General features: G+C 41.3%; 1 protein-coding gene across 1 annotated transcript; it reads right to left on the bottom strand.

The window, feature by feature from the left end:
- Window positions 1-5,223: 5,223 nt before the first annotated feature.
- LOC119740960 lies at window positions 5,224-12,527 on the bottom strand. The gene is made up of 4 exons (XM_038216484.1): window positions 12,130-12,527; window positions 8,584-9,254; window positions 7,377-7,435; window positions 5,224-7,227 (listed from the first exon to the last, which is right to left on the bottom strand). Exons 2-4 carry the CDS (start codon window positions 9,113-9,115, stop codon window positions 6,127-6,129), a joined length of 1,692 nt encoding a protein of 563 aa, XP_038072412.1. The 5' UTR covers window positions 9,116-9,254; window positions 12,130-12,527; the 3' UTR covers window positions 5,224-6,126.
- Between the last annotated feature and the right edge of the window lie 1,282 nt (window positions 12,528-13,809).

Here is a 13,809-nt window from a genome sequence, read left to right as displayed (position 1 = left end):
CTTTCATGTTCAATTTTGTCTTTATTTTTGCAACCATGCGGCTTAAAATAAATGTGCATTTCAAGTCTTTTTTGGTTATGGTTATTGGGAGTTGTGCGCGCCACGAAAATTCTGGATTCGACTGGTACCCTGTATGCATACAACACCGGGTGCAGTTTCATCGTAATTCTAAAAAAAACAACAGCCCACCGAGTGTTGTTTAAACAAGATAAGCAGAGTTACAGAATTCGTTGGCTTTAATTAAGTGGCACACGCGAGGGTTCCTTGCTCTATGGTGAGAGACTGAGGATATTTTTTGGCAAAATATGTTTTCTTTTTAAAACTTTACGGACTAATATTCAGTGCAAGGAGTGAAGTATTATTTAGATTTCTTCTCAAGTTACACTCTCAGTCATTTTTAGTACAAAAGGGCAAAATGTCAAAATGTCAAATATCTGAGTGTTGTCAATTCAAGCCGGGAACTTACGGCTGCGCCGAGAGGGATTGAGACCTTTATAGTATACGGCCGACAAAGAAAAGAAAAACATTAGGCCTATGTCTGCAAAATTTCACTAAATCGATAGATGGGTTTAATAACTAGAGAAAGGACATCCAAACTTCAATTATAAGCGCCCCGAATTGCGAATGATTCGGTATCAAAACAGTCTCAGCCCATCGAGGCTAACGTCCAGGCACATAAATTGAAAACCCTTTTTTTCATCGCTGATAGAACAGATTTCCGGCTTTGGAACGAATGTGGTCCGTCGTTAATGACAGAAATGTTATTTTGTTGTTAAATCATCTTACGAAAGGGGGAATGAAAACTGAGAATGTATCATAAAATAGCGCCTTGAGAAAATCGGTGTGTAACCGGGTGAATTAGAGCCCCTTGTATTTTATTCCCTTTTGTTCTTCCTTGTATGTGATGGCCTTTTTGATTTCATTTATTATTTTTTGTAGTTAGCCCTCATATATTCTGTTGCATTTCCATATCTTACTAACATACTAACCTTCGAAGTTTCTTGTTTTTTTTATGGACATGATAAAACACTCCCTACCAGAGTTTCCCCATCTACCCCAGTTGTGTTCTGTTAAATTTCATGATGAGAATGCAGCCTTGGTCAATGGTCTGGTGTCACGTGGGGTGGGAGACCTTATGGGGTGATTTTGCCTCTGTTACTGGGCGTGGGAAATAAGTCCAGACTGTGCAGGCCACTTTCAGATCAGACATTGATATGCAAGCACCTTGTTCAGCTCTTGAATCACCTCTTCAAAGCTAAGCGCTGGGCTCTTGGTTTTCCCAAGTTAATCAACCGATAAGGTAAATGTCAATTTCTTTTGATACTCTTAGTTTTATTAGTGAGGCAGTAGTGACATTAATGATGATTTATTAGTGATAGTTCTCTTATAGTTCGACAAAGAAATAAGAGCCGAAATCATTTGTTTTCATGATTTATCTACCGGTATAGTTTAAGTCATGGTTATTTGGATCACTGAAGATAAGAGTATTGCGAGGAGGAAGAGTGTTTTTCTAGTTTATAATATAATTGTTGCTTTTAAGTGCATGCTTACGGTGAAGCCGGTGATTAAGATTATATGGCACAATATGTGTAACAGTGGTTGAATTCCAGCATCATTGCTGTGGAAATTCTTTCTTTCTTTCCTATATTGGACTATAGATACTTGATAGGTACTTTTGCGGTTGTTATTGGTTTATATTTTGTAGCTAGTTAAATTGTGTGGCTTTCTTATATCATTGTATCATTACTCGATATGACTAGTGTTTAGTTCACCTATTTACATGGTGGGTCATATAAGAGTGTTTTGCCTGAGAGATTTGAGTGAATTGGTCAGATGAAGAAATCAATGTAAAGTTGATTCATTTTGCCAGTCATATGTTATTTCGGTGTATTTTGTATGTTAAAGCTAGACCTTTATTGAGGTTTGCCTGTGAATCTTTTGACCTTATAATAGGGTGAGACTTGAGACAACAGGTGGGAAGTAACCTGGGGCAGGACAGGCTAGCTGAGCGAGCCAGCCATTTGGCCTCGGTGCCACTGGCCTGGGACGGTCGTTAAAGTACCCCTCGAGGCTGAATGGGGTATGTTTAGTCTACTGACTGATTGATTGAGTACTCTGTACTTATTACTTTGTTTTATGCTAAATTGTGCTTTATGCCAGATTGTGGTGGAGAACAAGACTCCCAGTGAAAAACTTAAACTGTTAAGCTGGTGTTTTTGTTACTTTGATGCATCAGAATATTGCTTTGGCCAGTGAAAAGTGATTCTTTGTTTCTAAAATCATGTGCATGTATCTGGTGGATTGAAGTCATGATTTGTATTGATGTTATATTTTAACGGGGAGATCAGTAAATGATCAATTGTTAAAATGAAATTCCTAAGTGATATGCAGTTCTGTTGATTTTTATTATTTAAGTTTAATTTTATTTTTCGTATTTTGTTTACAGGGTTTTTTGGTGAAACCGTGTAATGCCAACAAGACCTGTTCTATTAAAGTACATAATTGCCACCGCATCCTGATTTGTGTGTTTCCTTATTTTATGGTGCGAAATTTGGCTCACAGGTGCATTGGTAAACCCAGCCCAATTAATTCTATAATGAGACGGAAAATCGGTGCATTGGTAAACCCAGCCCAATTAATTTTATAATGAGACGGAGTTCCTTGCCCTTGAATGAAACAAAAACTCATAATTCAGTCAGACGATGTTGTTCCATCTCTAATTTCAGAAATGTCCAGATTCGATAGATGGGTTAAAGCACATCTAAAGTTTAATTTATTAGCGCCCCAAATAATTCGGTATCGAAACAGTCTCAGCCCAACTACATGTAATTTCACATTGAGGTTAAAATCCAGGCAAAACATTATCAATATATGTCGTTCATCAGAATTACGGATTTCCAGCTTTGAAATGAATTTGTTCCATCTGTAATTCGGTTGTTTTTTTTGGGTTAAACCATCTTACGAAAGGGGGAGTGAAATAAAATCCTGCCCCGAGAAAATCGACACACATGGCAAGCCCAGCCCAATTAATTTAATTTAAAAACGGAGATCCGGCTTTTTGCAATTCCTTCAAATCCACAGTGCAATCGGGTCGGGAAGGGCCACGTTCTGAGGCCGAGGGCCCGGAGACAGGGTGCCCGACCGGTACTGGCAGGCGCGGTCCGCTGATGAGAGTGCACGTGCCGCTAGTTGCGCCCCGCACACCGTCGGGGTCCGATGAGGCAGCCGCGGCCGATAACGGGTTCAGCTATTGTTTTGGCGGGAAAAATATTGCAAAAATAGCAAACGGACCGGGGTTTGTACTCGAACACAGTGCTTGTCAAAACGCACCCATTTTGCCGATAAGCACAGAGCTAGAGCCCCTTGCTCTATGATGTAAGCAATCATAATGGTGAAATTTTTCAGACATATTTTTTTGTGGTTGTAGTCGGTATCGGCCGTGTATATCGTGGTCTTAATCCCTCTCGGCGCCGCTCCCGGCTCGAATTTACAACACTCGATTGGATATTCGACATTTTGTACTATAAAAAAGAGTGCAACTTGAGATTAAGTCTAAATTGGTACTTCACTACTTACACTGAATATTAATATTGATAAGTTTTAAAAAGAAAATATCTTCGGCCAAAATGTCACACAACTTCCATCGTGTGCCACATAAGCAAATGAATTACGTAACTCTGTTTGTCGCCTATTAGCTTATGTAAACAAATTATCATGCATCTGGATCATTAAACGGGACAGGTGGACACTCTGCCTTGGAGCTTCCATGTGTCATTGCAGTCCTCAATGCATACGTGGACGTAGTAGCATGGATGATGCACATAGTACAAGTACAGCTGGGGGTACTGCCCAAACAATGATGAATGCATTGCGCAAGCTCACAGAATTACCTACAATTCCGTTTTTTACCGTTTAGGTCTGGATCTAATCACTTACGCGACCCCCTGACGACTCATACACTGACTTTAGGCAAAATAGTCAGACTTTTGCGGTCTAGTAACCAGACTGTGACTACGAAACATCAACTGTAAGTGAAACATCAAATGCATATTGCAAAAGATCGAATACAAATATACCGATGAAACATGGAATAGTACATATTGCTCGAATTATCAAACATAAATTCGAGAATATCGCAAATATATTGTAAAACATCATACCATGGAGGTAGAATTAGAATTGTATAGAAAAACATTGCACATTTAATGTAAAACATGGAGCATAATATTGAAAACATCTCACATATAGGCCTATATCGTCAAACATCGCACATATAAATTAAAACTCGCACATAAATGTAAAACATCGCACATTATATTGAACACCGCACATATATTGTAAAACATCGCACACATAATGAAAAACATCACACACTTATACTGAACATCGCACATAAATGTAAAAGATAATACACACATATTGAACATCCAACATATATATTGCAAAACATTGAATATTGCAGCGTTTCACACGCCATATGTGAAAACGTCACTGCGAAAACTACACGCCCATACTCAGTGGTGTATACCGGGTTAAACTTGTTGGGGCACTAAGGGGTGCATACATATTCAAGGGGGGGGGGGGTACTGAGCTAGCAAAATGATTTTGTTTGTTCAATTCAAGATTTTAAACCGGGCCGGGGGGGGGGGGGCAGGGAGGGGGTACGGACATCTACGGGGGAGGGCACGTGTCCCTTACTCCATATACATGTACAATGTACATGTATACTTTTGGTATCAACCGACATCGTGTCACATCCAAACGGTGCGGAAGGGGTCTTAACAGTTGTGCATGGGTATCCCGGGGAGGGGCGGGCGGAGGGGCAGGAAAATTTCGCCCGATCGTCTCCCTCCCCCCCCCCCCCCAAAAAAAAAAAGGGGGATGGTAAAACGAAAAGGGAGCTGATGGTATAAGATATATTTATATGGAAATTATATCAAATTTTTTGTATGTATATTTTTAGCAATAGAAACTACCTGTGTACACACAATAATGTACAAAGCCATGTTCACAGTTTTGAACAGTGCCCCAAGCGTCATGATATTATGATGTCCCGCCCCCCCCCCTCCCACCCTGTCCTTTTTTCTCGATTTTTTCACAGCCGGTAAGTGCTGTTGCCCCCTCGCGCAAAAAAATCACAGAGACGCCCATGCATGCCTGCATAGCTTGGCATTCCCGCTACCAACAGACTAGAAGGTTCAGTACATAAGACACACAGTTTTACAAACACGTATACACACAGCTCAGCTGTTTATTTCTCTTAACGTACTCTTTCATACATTTTTTTTACATTATACTTTTGAAAACCTAAGTCCAAAGGGTGCACGTTTGACCTTTAGTAATTGCGACGGAGGCATACGCTTTATAACTATTTTAAAGGCAGATAGGATCATTTGCTTTTCATGCATTTTGCTCGTTTCCAATAATAATAACACCAATTAAATTCTTTCAAGAAAACAGTTTAAAAAAACAACGCACAACCCTTTGATCACGAAACACGAATTCGTCAATACAGGGCGACCTCAAAAATGCAACCCTAAACATTTGCCTTTTTTTCTAAAACGTATACTCCGTGCATTTTTAATGTTTTGGATATCAGATTAAAGGTGAGAGTTTTTTTCTCCAAATAGTGAATAAATCAGACAAATTAAATGAGCTTTTTGATAATAATTCGGTAGGTTACTTTTGGGATAAATGCAAATGATTCTATGTGCCTTTAACTATAATCCTGCGTTCCGCAATGGTCGTACTAGCAATGCATTCGAGAAATATTCATGTACATATGGTTTATATCAAGCACAATATAAAACACGGGTGGGTACAAAATGTACAATGTAGTACCAGGGAAGTATGACCCCAAGATTAGCCTCTGGACTCCTAACATGCAACAACTTTTGCGCGCGCATGTCGGATGTTAATCTCGGTTGTAATGGTCGCAATATCATGGGTCACGGCTTTATGGGTGAAAGCACTTGTCACTACATTGTATTTATTTCTAGATCCAAGATAACAAATAGAAAATAGCAAATATCATTGGTAACCAAAGGTTACAATATATTGTACACTAGATGGTATTATATACACCACTTTTTTTTTACAACTTTAGGCTGAGGTGGATGGTAAATTTCAGGTCGAACTTCCACTGTTCTGAATCGTGCTTGACGATTGCGCGTTGCAACTATCTGGGCTTATTGTTTCGCCAGAGCTATTACGCTTGACAGCCATCCTTCGGATGTGCTGAAGGTTAATCATCGGCGGACCATTGTGGGAATGGGAATGGCCATCTTGCCGGATTAAGATCGCCCGTAAGTTCTTCATGATTTCCTGGGCGGCCGCTGAGTCGAAAGATGAGGTGAGTTGCTGGCTGGCCGACATCCCATGGATAGCATTGTAGAGAACCTCCGTCTGTTGGCGTAGAGACTTGAGCTGCTGATGCATGAGCGTACTCTGCTGCATTAGGGAGGCTGTCTGTAAAGTGAGTTCTAGAAGGCCACAGTGCCGCAGCAGAACAAATGTGCGGTTGAACCGGCGCCGCTTCCGTTCAGACTCGTCAGTACTAGTTGAGTCACTCGAGTAACTCTGCTGCGCCTTCTGCCGATGGGTGAAATGGTGCTGGTGATGGTGGCTCGGGCCGGAGCTTTCCTGGCTTAATTCGTCACGCTTCACAGTGGAGATCCTGATTTCATGATAGTGCAAACTCACTGATTTGGCCGTCAAATTCTTTCGTTCCTTGCCACCGTTCTGGCGCGTGTCCACACCCGAAGACGACATACAGGTGCTTTGGGACTGCACAGATTGGCTACTTGCGCTGGACGTGGCTATGCCAGTGTCCGTACCGTTTGAGATACAGCTCTTTGCAGTTTTCCCCTGGGAACCCTCCTTCTCTTGGTGAAAATGGACGTGATCCATGCTGGCAGACCCACTGCTACTAGAGGCTCCCGAGTAAGTGACCGTGATGTCAGCCGTGGCTCTCCCGTGTAGCTTGTTGCGCATCATGGGTGGCACTTTGGTTGGCTTGCTCCGGGACTGGGAGCTGGACCCCGAATCTGACTGGTCGCCTCCTTTACCGCACTTCCTAGAGCGAATGTGCTCCCGTTTGGGCGCATCGTGGAGGACGCGATCGAAGTTGGCCCTGGACCAGGGAGAGGTTTTCTCTTTGTCGCTGCCGACCTCAGCACCGCTTGACGATGTCTCATTGGTCTCAAAAGAGTAGGTATCTTTAGGCGTCTGAAACAGAATCAGCGTAAACGTACATAAGTAAGAGTACAGTGTATGTCTCTTCAGTGAAACTCTATTTAAAAGTAGGATTTAGATAATAGTCGAAAGTGTCCATGACTAAGAATACGGCAGAAGCTCCCAAGGTAAACTTTACTTACAGTGGAACGATCATACAGGCTCGATGAAGACATGGAGTCTGATGAGTATGGACTTCCACCTAGGGAAAAAAAGGTAAATGGAAGGAAAGTAGTTATGTTACTACAGATATCAAACCAGACAGACAGGTGTTGGTGGTGTCATGAATCCAGTAGAGGGCCGTGGTCGTACTCTCTAAATTCCAAAGAGTGAACATTCACTCCATTCGAGTGAAGATTCAATCCCACAGTCGGAAACTATAGGGACTAGACGTTTTAGAGTGAAATTCCTTCATTCGTAAAGATCGAGTTTTCACTCGAGCTTCGTCTGAGGCAAGGGCGGATCCAGGGGGGGGGGGGGGCCAAAGGGGGCCATGGCTCCCCCCCAAAAAAAAAACGAAACCAATTTTTTTTTTTTTTATGTGACATCGCAATAAAGGCAGGCAATGAGTACACCACCATCTTTTTCCTCCAAAAAACATTGGTTAAAGTGGTCAGAAATTGCCTCAGATCGCACCACAGAGCATCTAAAATCCAAAAAAAATTCGGGGCCCTTAAGCGGGCCCCGAACCCCACGCCGTAATTTTTTTGACCCATTTTTTGGGGGGACCAATTTTTTTTTGGCCCCCCAAAAAAAATTGTGTTCTGGATCCGCCCTTGGTCTGAGGTGGTACTTTTTCAGACTATTTCAATCGAAAATGAGAGTGATTTCCACTCTTAAACGTCTAGTCCCTAATTTCACTCTTTGGAATTTAGAGAGTATGAAAAAACCCCGTAACCTCGAAAAATAACCTGTAATATCGATTATCACTTTTCATACATGGTATGAAAAAAATGAAAACCGAAAAAAATCGAAATCCGTACTTCCACATCACATGTCTTTTCAGTCGGTCTTAACTTTGTAAAGAATACATTTGTATACTTCCAATTCAATCCTCGATACCACTCAATTCATTGAGATATCGAATGTTAACTTTGTCCTAACTTAACGTTGAAAATTTACTGACACAATAAAAACTACTGTAATTTTTTTAATGCGGCAACCTTGCCTTCGAAAATGTGTTGTTTTATGAGAATGTTTTAAGGCAATAGTGTCAGCATGTGAGTAGATATCAGCCGATGCGTTTGGTGGAGAAATACGTCATTATAATTAACAAAAATAACATTACAGGATTGTGATTTGTCCCCGTTCCTTTTATAGCGTTTAAGGATTCCTTTATAATGTTCTTACTTCTGGAATAAGGCAATCTGCCTTGAATCTGCCGGTGCTTTCTAATCCCCTGTGATGGATCTGGATTCATGATGGCGACCCTTCGGTGGACATCAACAGCCTGAGCAACAGCCTCACTGTCTTCCATCGTGGGCGGTATCGACGGTATCGACGGCTCAGGATAGTACTTGCGTTGTCCCGCTTCACCTAGGTCAGGCGGGCTGACATACAAAGACGGAGACACGGGCACTCCGCACGTCTCAACATCGTTCTCCAGACCACCTTGCTGAATCAGCAGCTGATCGCTCAAATTCTCCATCCCGAGAGGTCCGAAGCACACTGAAGAGGACCCTCCGATGGGCACCTCTGCCTCAAACTCCGGCGAGCTGCAATTTTGGGGCCAGCTGTTGCTGGCCTGGAGCCCGTTCACCAGGGGAAAAGCCCGCACTTCTCCGGTAGCTTGGCGTGGAAGTGAGAACGCCGGCCGGTAGTTGACTGGCTCCTCATGGTCCGCCGTGCTGTTTAATCCCGTCGTCTCGGATACACTATCCATCTCTGCTGCCCTTGCGCGGGTTAACGTACCACGGACTAGTTTATAGATTGCATGGGGTCCGTTTGGCCAATGGACAAATCCTGCAATCCGAAGGGAAAACTTGTATAGTCGAGTAGAAAGCACCAGTCAATGGCTGTATCTGTTAGAAAAAAGAAGAATATATTGAAATCACATGTTAATCAATGTTTAAATGGAAATTGGAAAAACATTTTTAAATTGTCTTTTCCGGCTTAATTCGGCCTTAAAATGTAAGGTGCATCTTGAAACTAAAATGCATTGTAATTTTTGTTCACATGAACATAATAATAGTCCCGGCATCAAAACGAAAAAGGGCCCTGAATTCTGTCAATTCTGTCAATTCTGCTGTACTAAAAGATCATCAGGAAAAAGATCCAGTATGGTAAAGATGGGTACACGAATTAAAGTGATGCTGTACTAAAAGATTATCAGTTCAGGAAAAAGATCATCAGGAAAAAGATCCAGTATGGTAAAGATGGGTACATGAATTAAAGTGATGCTGTACTAAAAGATTGTCAGTTCCGAAAGATCATCAGGAAAAAGATCCAGTATGGCCAAAAAAAAAAGGTCTCCGGTTTCTGGTATGGAGCTTGCCCAAAAAGTGGTGCGGCGACACGGCTTTTTTTTTTTTTACCTGTTTTTTTTTTGCTTCAAATGTCGGCTGATGACTGCAAATGGTGCCCGACTAAACTTAGTGCAAATATTATGGGAGACCAGAGAGGCCACATAAAGCTTATTCTCGATCATAACCCCATCTAAAAACACGTTAAAATTGTGCAGCAGCAGGATTCCAGTCAAACCAGTGAGTTTGGCGGTTTTGTGACATAATCTTTCATTGAAAAAAAACCTTTTTCATTTTGCCGACGCGCATGGCTACGGCGACGCGCGCATACCAGAAACCGGAGACTTTTTTTTGGCCTATGGTAAAGATCCCCAGGTGCATTATTCATGACTTGGCCCCAGCCGTCCTGGGAATAAAAATAAATTACGGGGCAACGCCATACACAGGAGCGCTGCGCTTGCCATTGTTAATCTGTCACAGGGCAGTTGCTTTGTACAATAGAGTGTACAGTGGCGTCTCCATTGAAGGGGGCCTCGTCGGCGTAAGCCGATAACGTGCCCAGAAAATGGCTTCATTTGGGCTCGAGAGCGAATTTACCACGATATGATATTTGGAGAGATCGTTAAAGGGAATATAGATCATTTGCTTTTTCTGTAATTTCAGTAATGGATGGATTTGGGGGGTTGGTAATATATAGCAAATATTCTTACACTGACGTTTTTGACATTTTAGGTTCGTAGATGCTATAAAAACCAAGAAAAACAATTCATTTCATGTAGTCTGGATCCCTGATTCAATTTAAGATGAAACGGAGCAAATTACAGACGTTGGGGAATTGTAAGCTTCAGGAAACCAGTCTAGCTGGCTTGTACTCGTTCATAGGTGTGTAATCAATTGCAAACAAATGCGGACTAACTGAATATGGTCAATTGGGGCCAGTACTTGAAAAAAAACCAACATTTTTTTTCCAACGCTGGTCGGAAAAATACGTTGATACGAAAATACCACTTTTCTTGAAAATGACACCAGGTGCCATGATTTTAGACTGTCATTCACTAAGAGTCCAGCAAGGTATTTCAAAACAATTGAGTTGTTTTATTTTTTTATGTTTGCAAATGTTGTATTTTCCCTTTAAAACAAAATGGGGGGGGGGGGGCTATGAACGTTTACACGATTACCAATGTTTTTTTAATGTCCTTACCGCGTGAAGGAACTTTTGGCTACAAAATGTTGGTCCTCAAAAATCGAGCCATGAGAACGTACGCTATCGCGCTAGTGCATGGTCATTTCACTCAAACAAATTTCTTTTCAAAACGTCCTTCAAACACCAGCTCAGCTTGGGACCTGAAATCTTCAGTGGATTGTCACATACACTTTATGCGACCCCAGTCTTTGAAATAAGATAGGTAACGAATCTAAAACATGACATTTTAGCGAAATTTGACTAAATGTGCGCCATGTACATTATTTGGAAATTATTTCAGGGTTTTCGGAAGCGCGCCAAATTATGTCGATTTTTTTTTTGCCTCAGGACAACATTTAAGTCTTGCTAGATCGACTTTTGCGATTTAAATTTCGCGATTAAAATAACAACCATTCCTCTATTGTTCATATTTAATGATTCCGTGAGTTAACATGTTTGTATTTAACTTAAAAAACAGACGTACGTTTAAGTCTCAGGGTTCGAAATTAGCGGTAGCCCGCTAGCCAAATGCTAGTCAAAACTGCGGCGGGCTAGTCAGAAGGCTGACGGAGAGAAGCCTTCTAATTCTAGAAGTAAACCACAGTTATCTCGGCACACACATTATCCAACTACATTGTCAGATATAATTTCTTAAAATTTTTGGACGCGATTTCGAATGGTTCAATGGGTACAGAACAAATGGATATTAATTGTGTCCAAATAAAATGTCTCCGGTAACTCCGAAAAGGGTCAGTCTGTGAACTGTTATAATGGTTTAATTTTGTGCATGCCGCGCGCCGGTCGTAATTCGTATGAAATTCGGGTTTAACTTTTACACATGCCCTGCGCTGGTGGAGAAGTTGTAGAACGAGTACACTTATATTATAATTGCTGCATTATACATAATATATAAATATCAGTTATATGAATATTCATCAGTCGACCGCTAATTTGTTCTCGAAATACTCTGAATTTTAAATGTTCTCAGACTGCAGAAGCGCATTTCCCTTATGCTGATTAATTAACAGCAGCACGATATGTTGTGAGCATGTTCGGGCCGGGCCCCCTAAATTTGAGGGAGGCCCCTCAGCCCGGTTAATCCGCAACTAAACGGGAACACAAATGTGCGTGATCGTGGGAGAAAATTCCATGTAGCCTACATGTATTCATCATCAATGAGAAATTACAAAATTCCTCATTTGATTCATCAACGACTCATGAGGTAAGAAAATGAAGAATGTGCATGCTTACCAGATGATAACTGCTGAACATGGACCTACTCTTTGAAAAAGCAAAAAAACAGTCAAGTTGACTCCTCCATCAGCAGTACAATTTCACGACTTGTGAATCCGAGAGTAACATATTTGTCAATCGGCAGCGTCAGGAACTTGTTAACAATAAAACAAATCTGAGAATCCCAGGTTTTCCTTCCCGAAATTGAAATGATTTCACAACCGAAATTGGCTTATTTCTCCACACAGCTTGTGACGATCAATGCTGCTGCCCGTCGACTAATGGCTACATCATTGTATTGCTTCGTGCCGAAGTCAACAGTCGCATTGGATTACACGCGTGTCGCATGGACATTATCAACCCGTGCAGGTACACGTGAACAACAAGGTGGATTTCTGCTGTGTGTTTCCACACGTGACGTCCCGAATGCGGCCACACACACGCTGCACGTGTCAGACAACGTGAAAACTCCGCCATGCAGGCCAACAGTTGTCCATTGCATTCGCGCTTGTAGGCCTTTCAGTAAGGCGCACGTGTAGTCTAGTGTGGTATATGATAATGCATTTTTCTTTAGGATTTCCAGGATCGGGTCACTGCATGGATACACGTGTACGTTGCTGTCTCATTCTCAATCAAATAAATCAAAGTTTGCATCCAAGTAAAGAGCATAATTCACATCAATAACAATGGGGAAAAACGCTCGGCGAGGGTTTTCCATAGACGCACTTCAACTTAACTTGAGACTAGAGCAGGCTAGTCGAAACGTTAAGACCAAGAACAAGTTCTTATAGAACTTAAAGCAGGACTGTTCTTATCAGAACAAAAACTACTTAGCGAAAGTTGATATAGGTTTTCGCGGCGAATTTCCTAATTTTTCTAATCGGTTTCATTATCAGCCATTCAATTTCACGTGAGTTTTGCACATGTGGTCAAATTGGGGTATCTTTTTCATTTGGGGTTCATTCAATTTCATTTTTAGGCAGCCAAGATTTTGCTCTGAATGTTGGTTTTCATTTTCGGGCAGCCTATTTCGTTTTGGCGCATTCAAGACTTAACTTGTAGCAGTCTTAAATTAAGTCTTTGCAACCTTTTGACGGTTGACGCATTCAAATTAGCGAACATCTGTGCGCTTATAACGTATAACCATGCTTTTCGTTTCTTATTCGTTTATGGGCAATCGCTTTCATCGTTTGGTCATTTAAATTAGTAAGATTTTTTAATCAATTTGTTTTTCCTATTTTTCTCCGAGGTTCATTCCCCCCCCCCCAAATCTTGATGACTGTAAAATTTACAATGTTACAAATCAACTGATATGAGGGAAACAAGATGCAACGAAATATAGGTTTTCCCGGCGAATTTCCGAATTTTTCCAATCAGTTTCATTATCAGCCATTCAATTTCCTGTGAGTTTTGCACATGTGGTCAAATTGGGGTTTCTTTTTCGTTTTGGGTTCGTTCAATTTCATTTTTAGGCAGCCAGGATTTTGCTCTGAATTTTCGTTTTCATTTTCGGGCATCCTATTTCGTTTTAGTGCATTCAAGACTTAACTTGTAGCAGTCTTAAATTAAGTCTTTGAAACCTTTTGACGGTTGACGCATTCAAATTAGCGAACATCTGTGCGCTTCTAAAGTATAACCATGCTTTTCGTTTCTTATTCGTTTATGGGCAATCGCTTTCATCGTTTGGTCATTTAAATT

Source organism: Patiria miniata, unplaced genomic scaffold (genome assembly GCF_015706575.1).
Source record: "Patiria miniata isolate m_02_andy unplaced genomic scaffold, ASM1570657v1 HiC_scaffold_5, whole genome shotgun sequence".
Classification (NCBI taxonomy): Eukaryota; Metazoa; Echinodermata; class Asteroidea; order Valvatida; family Asterinidae; genus Patiria; species Patiria miniata.
This window is presented reverse-complemented; position numbering and strand designations above follow the sequence as displayed.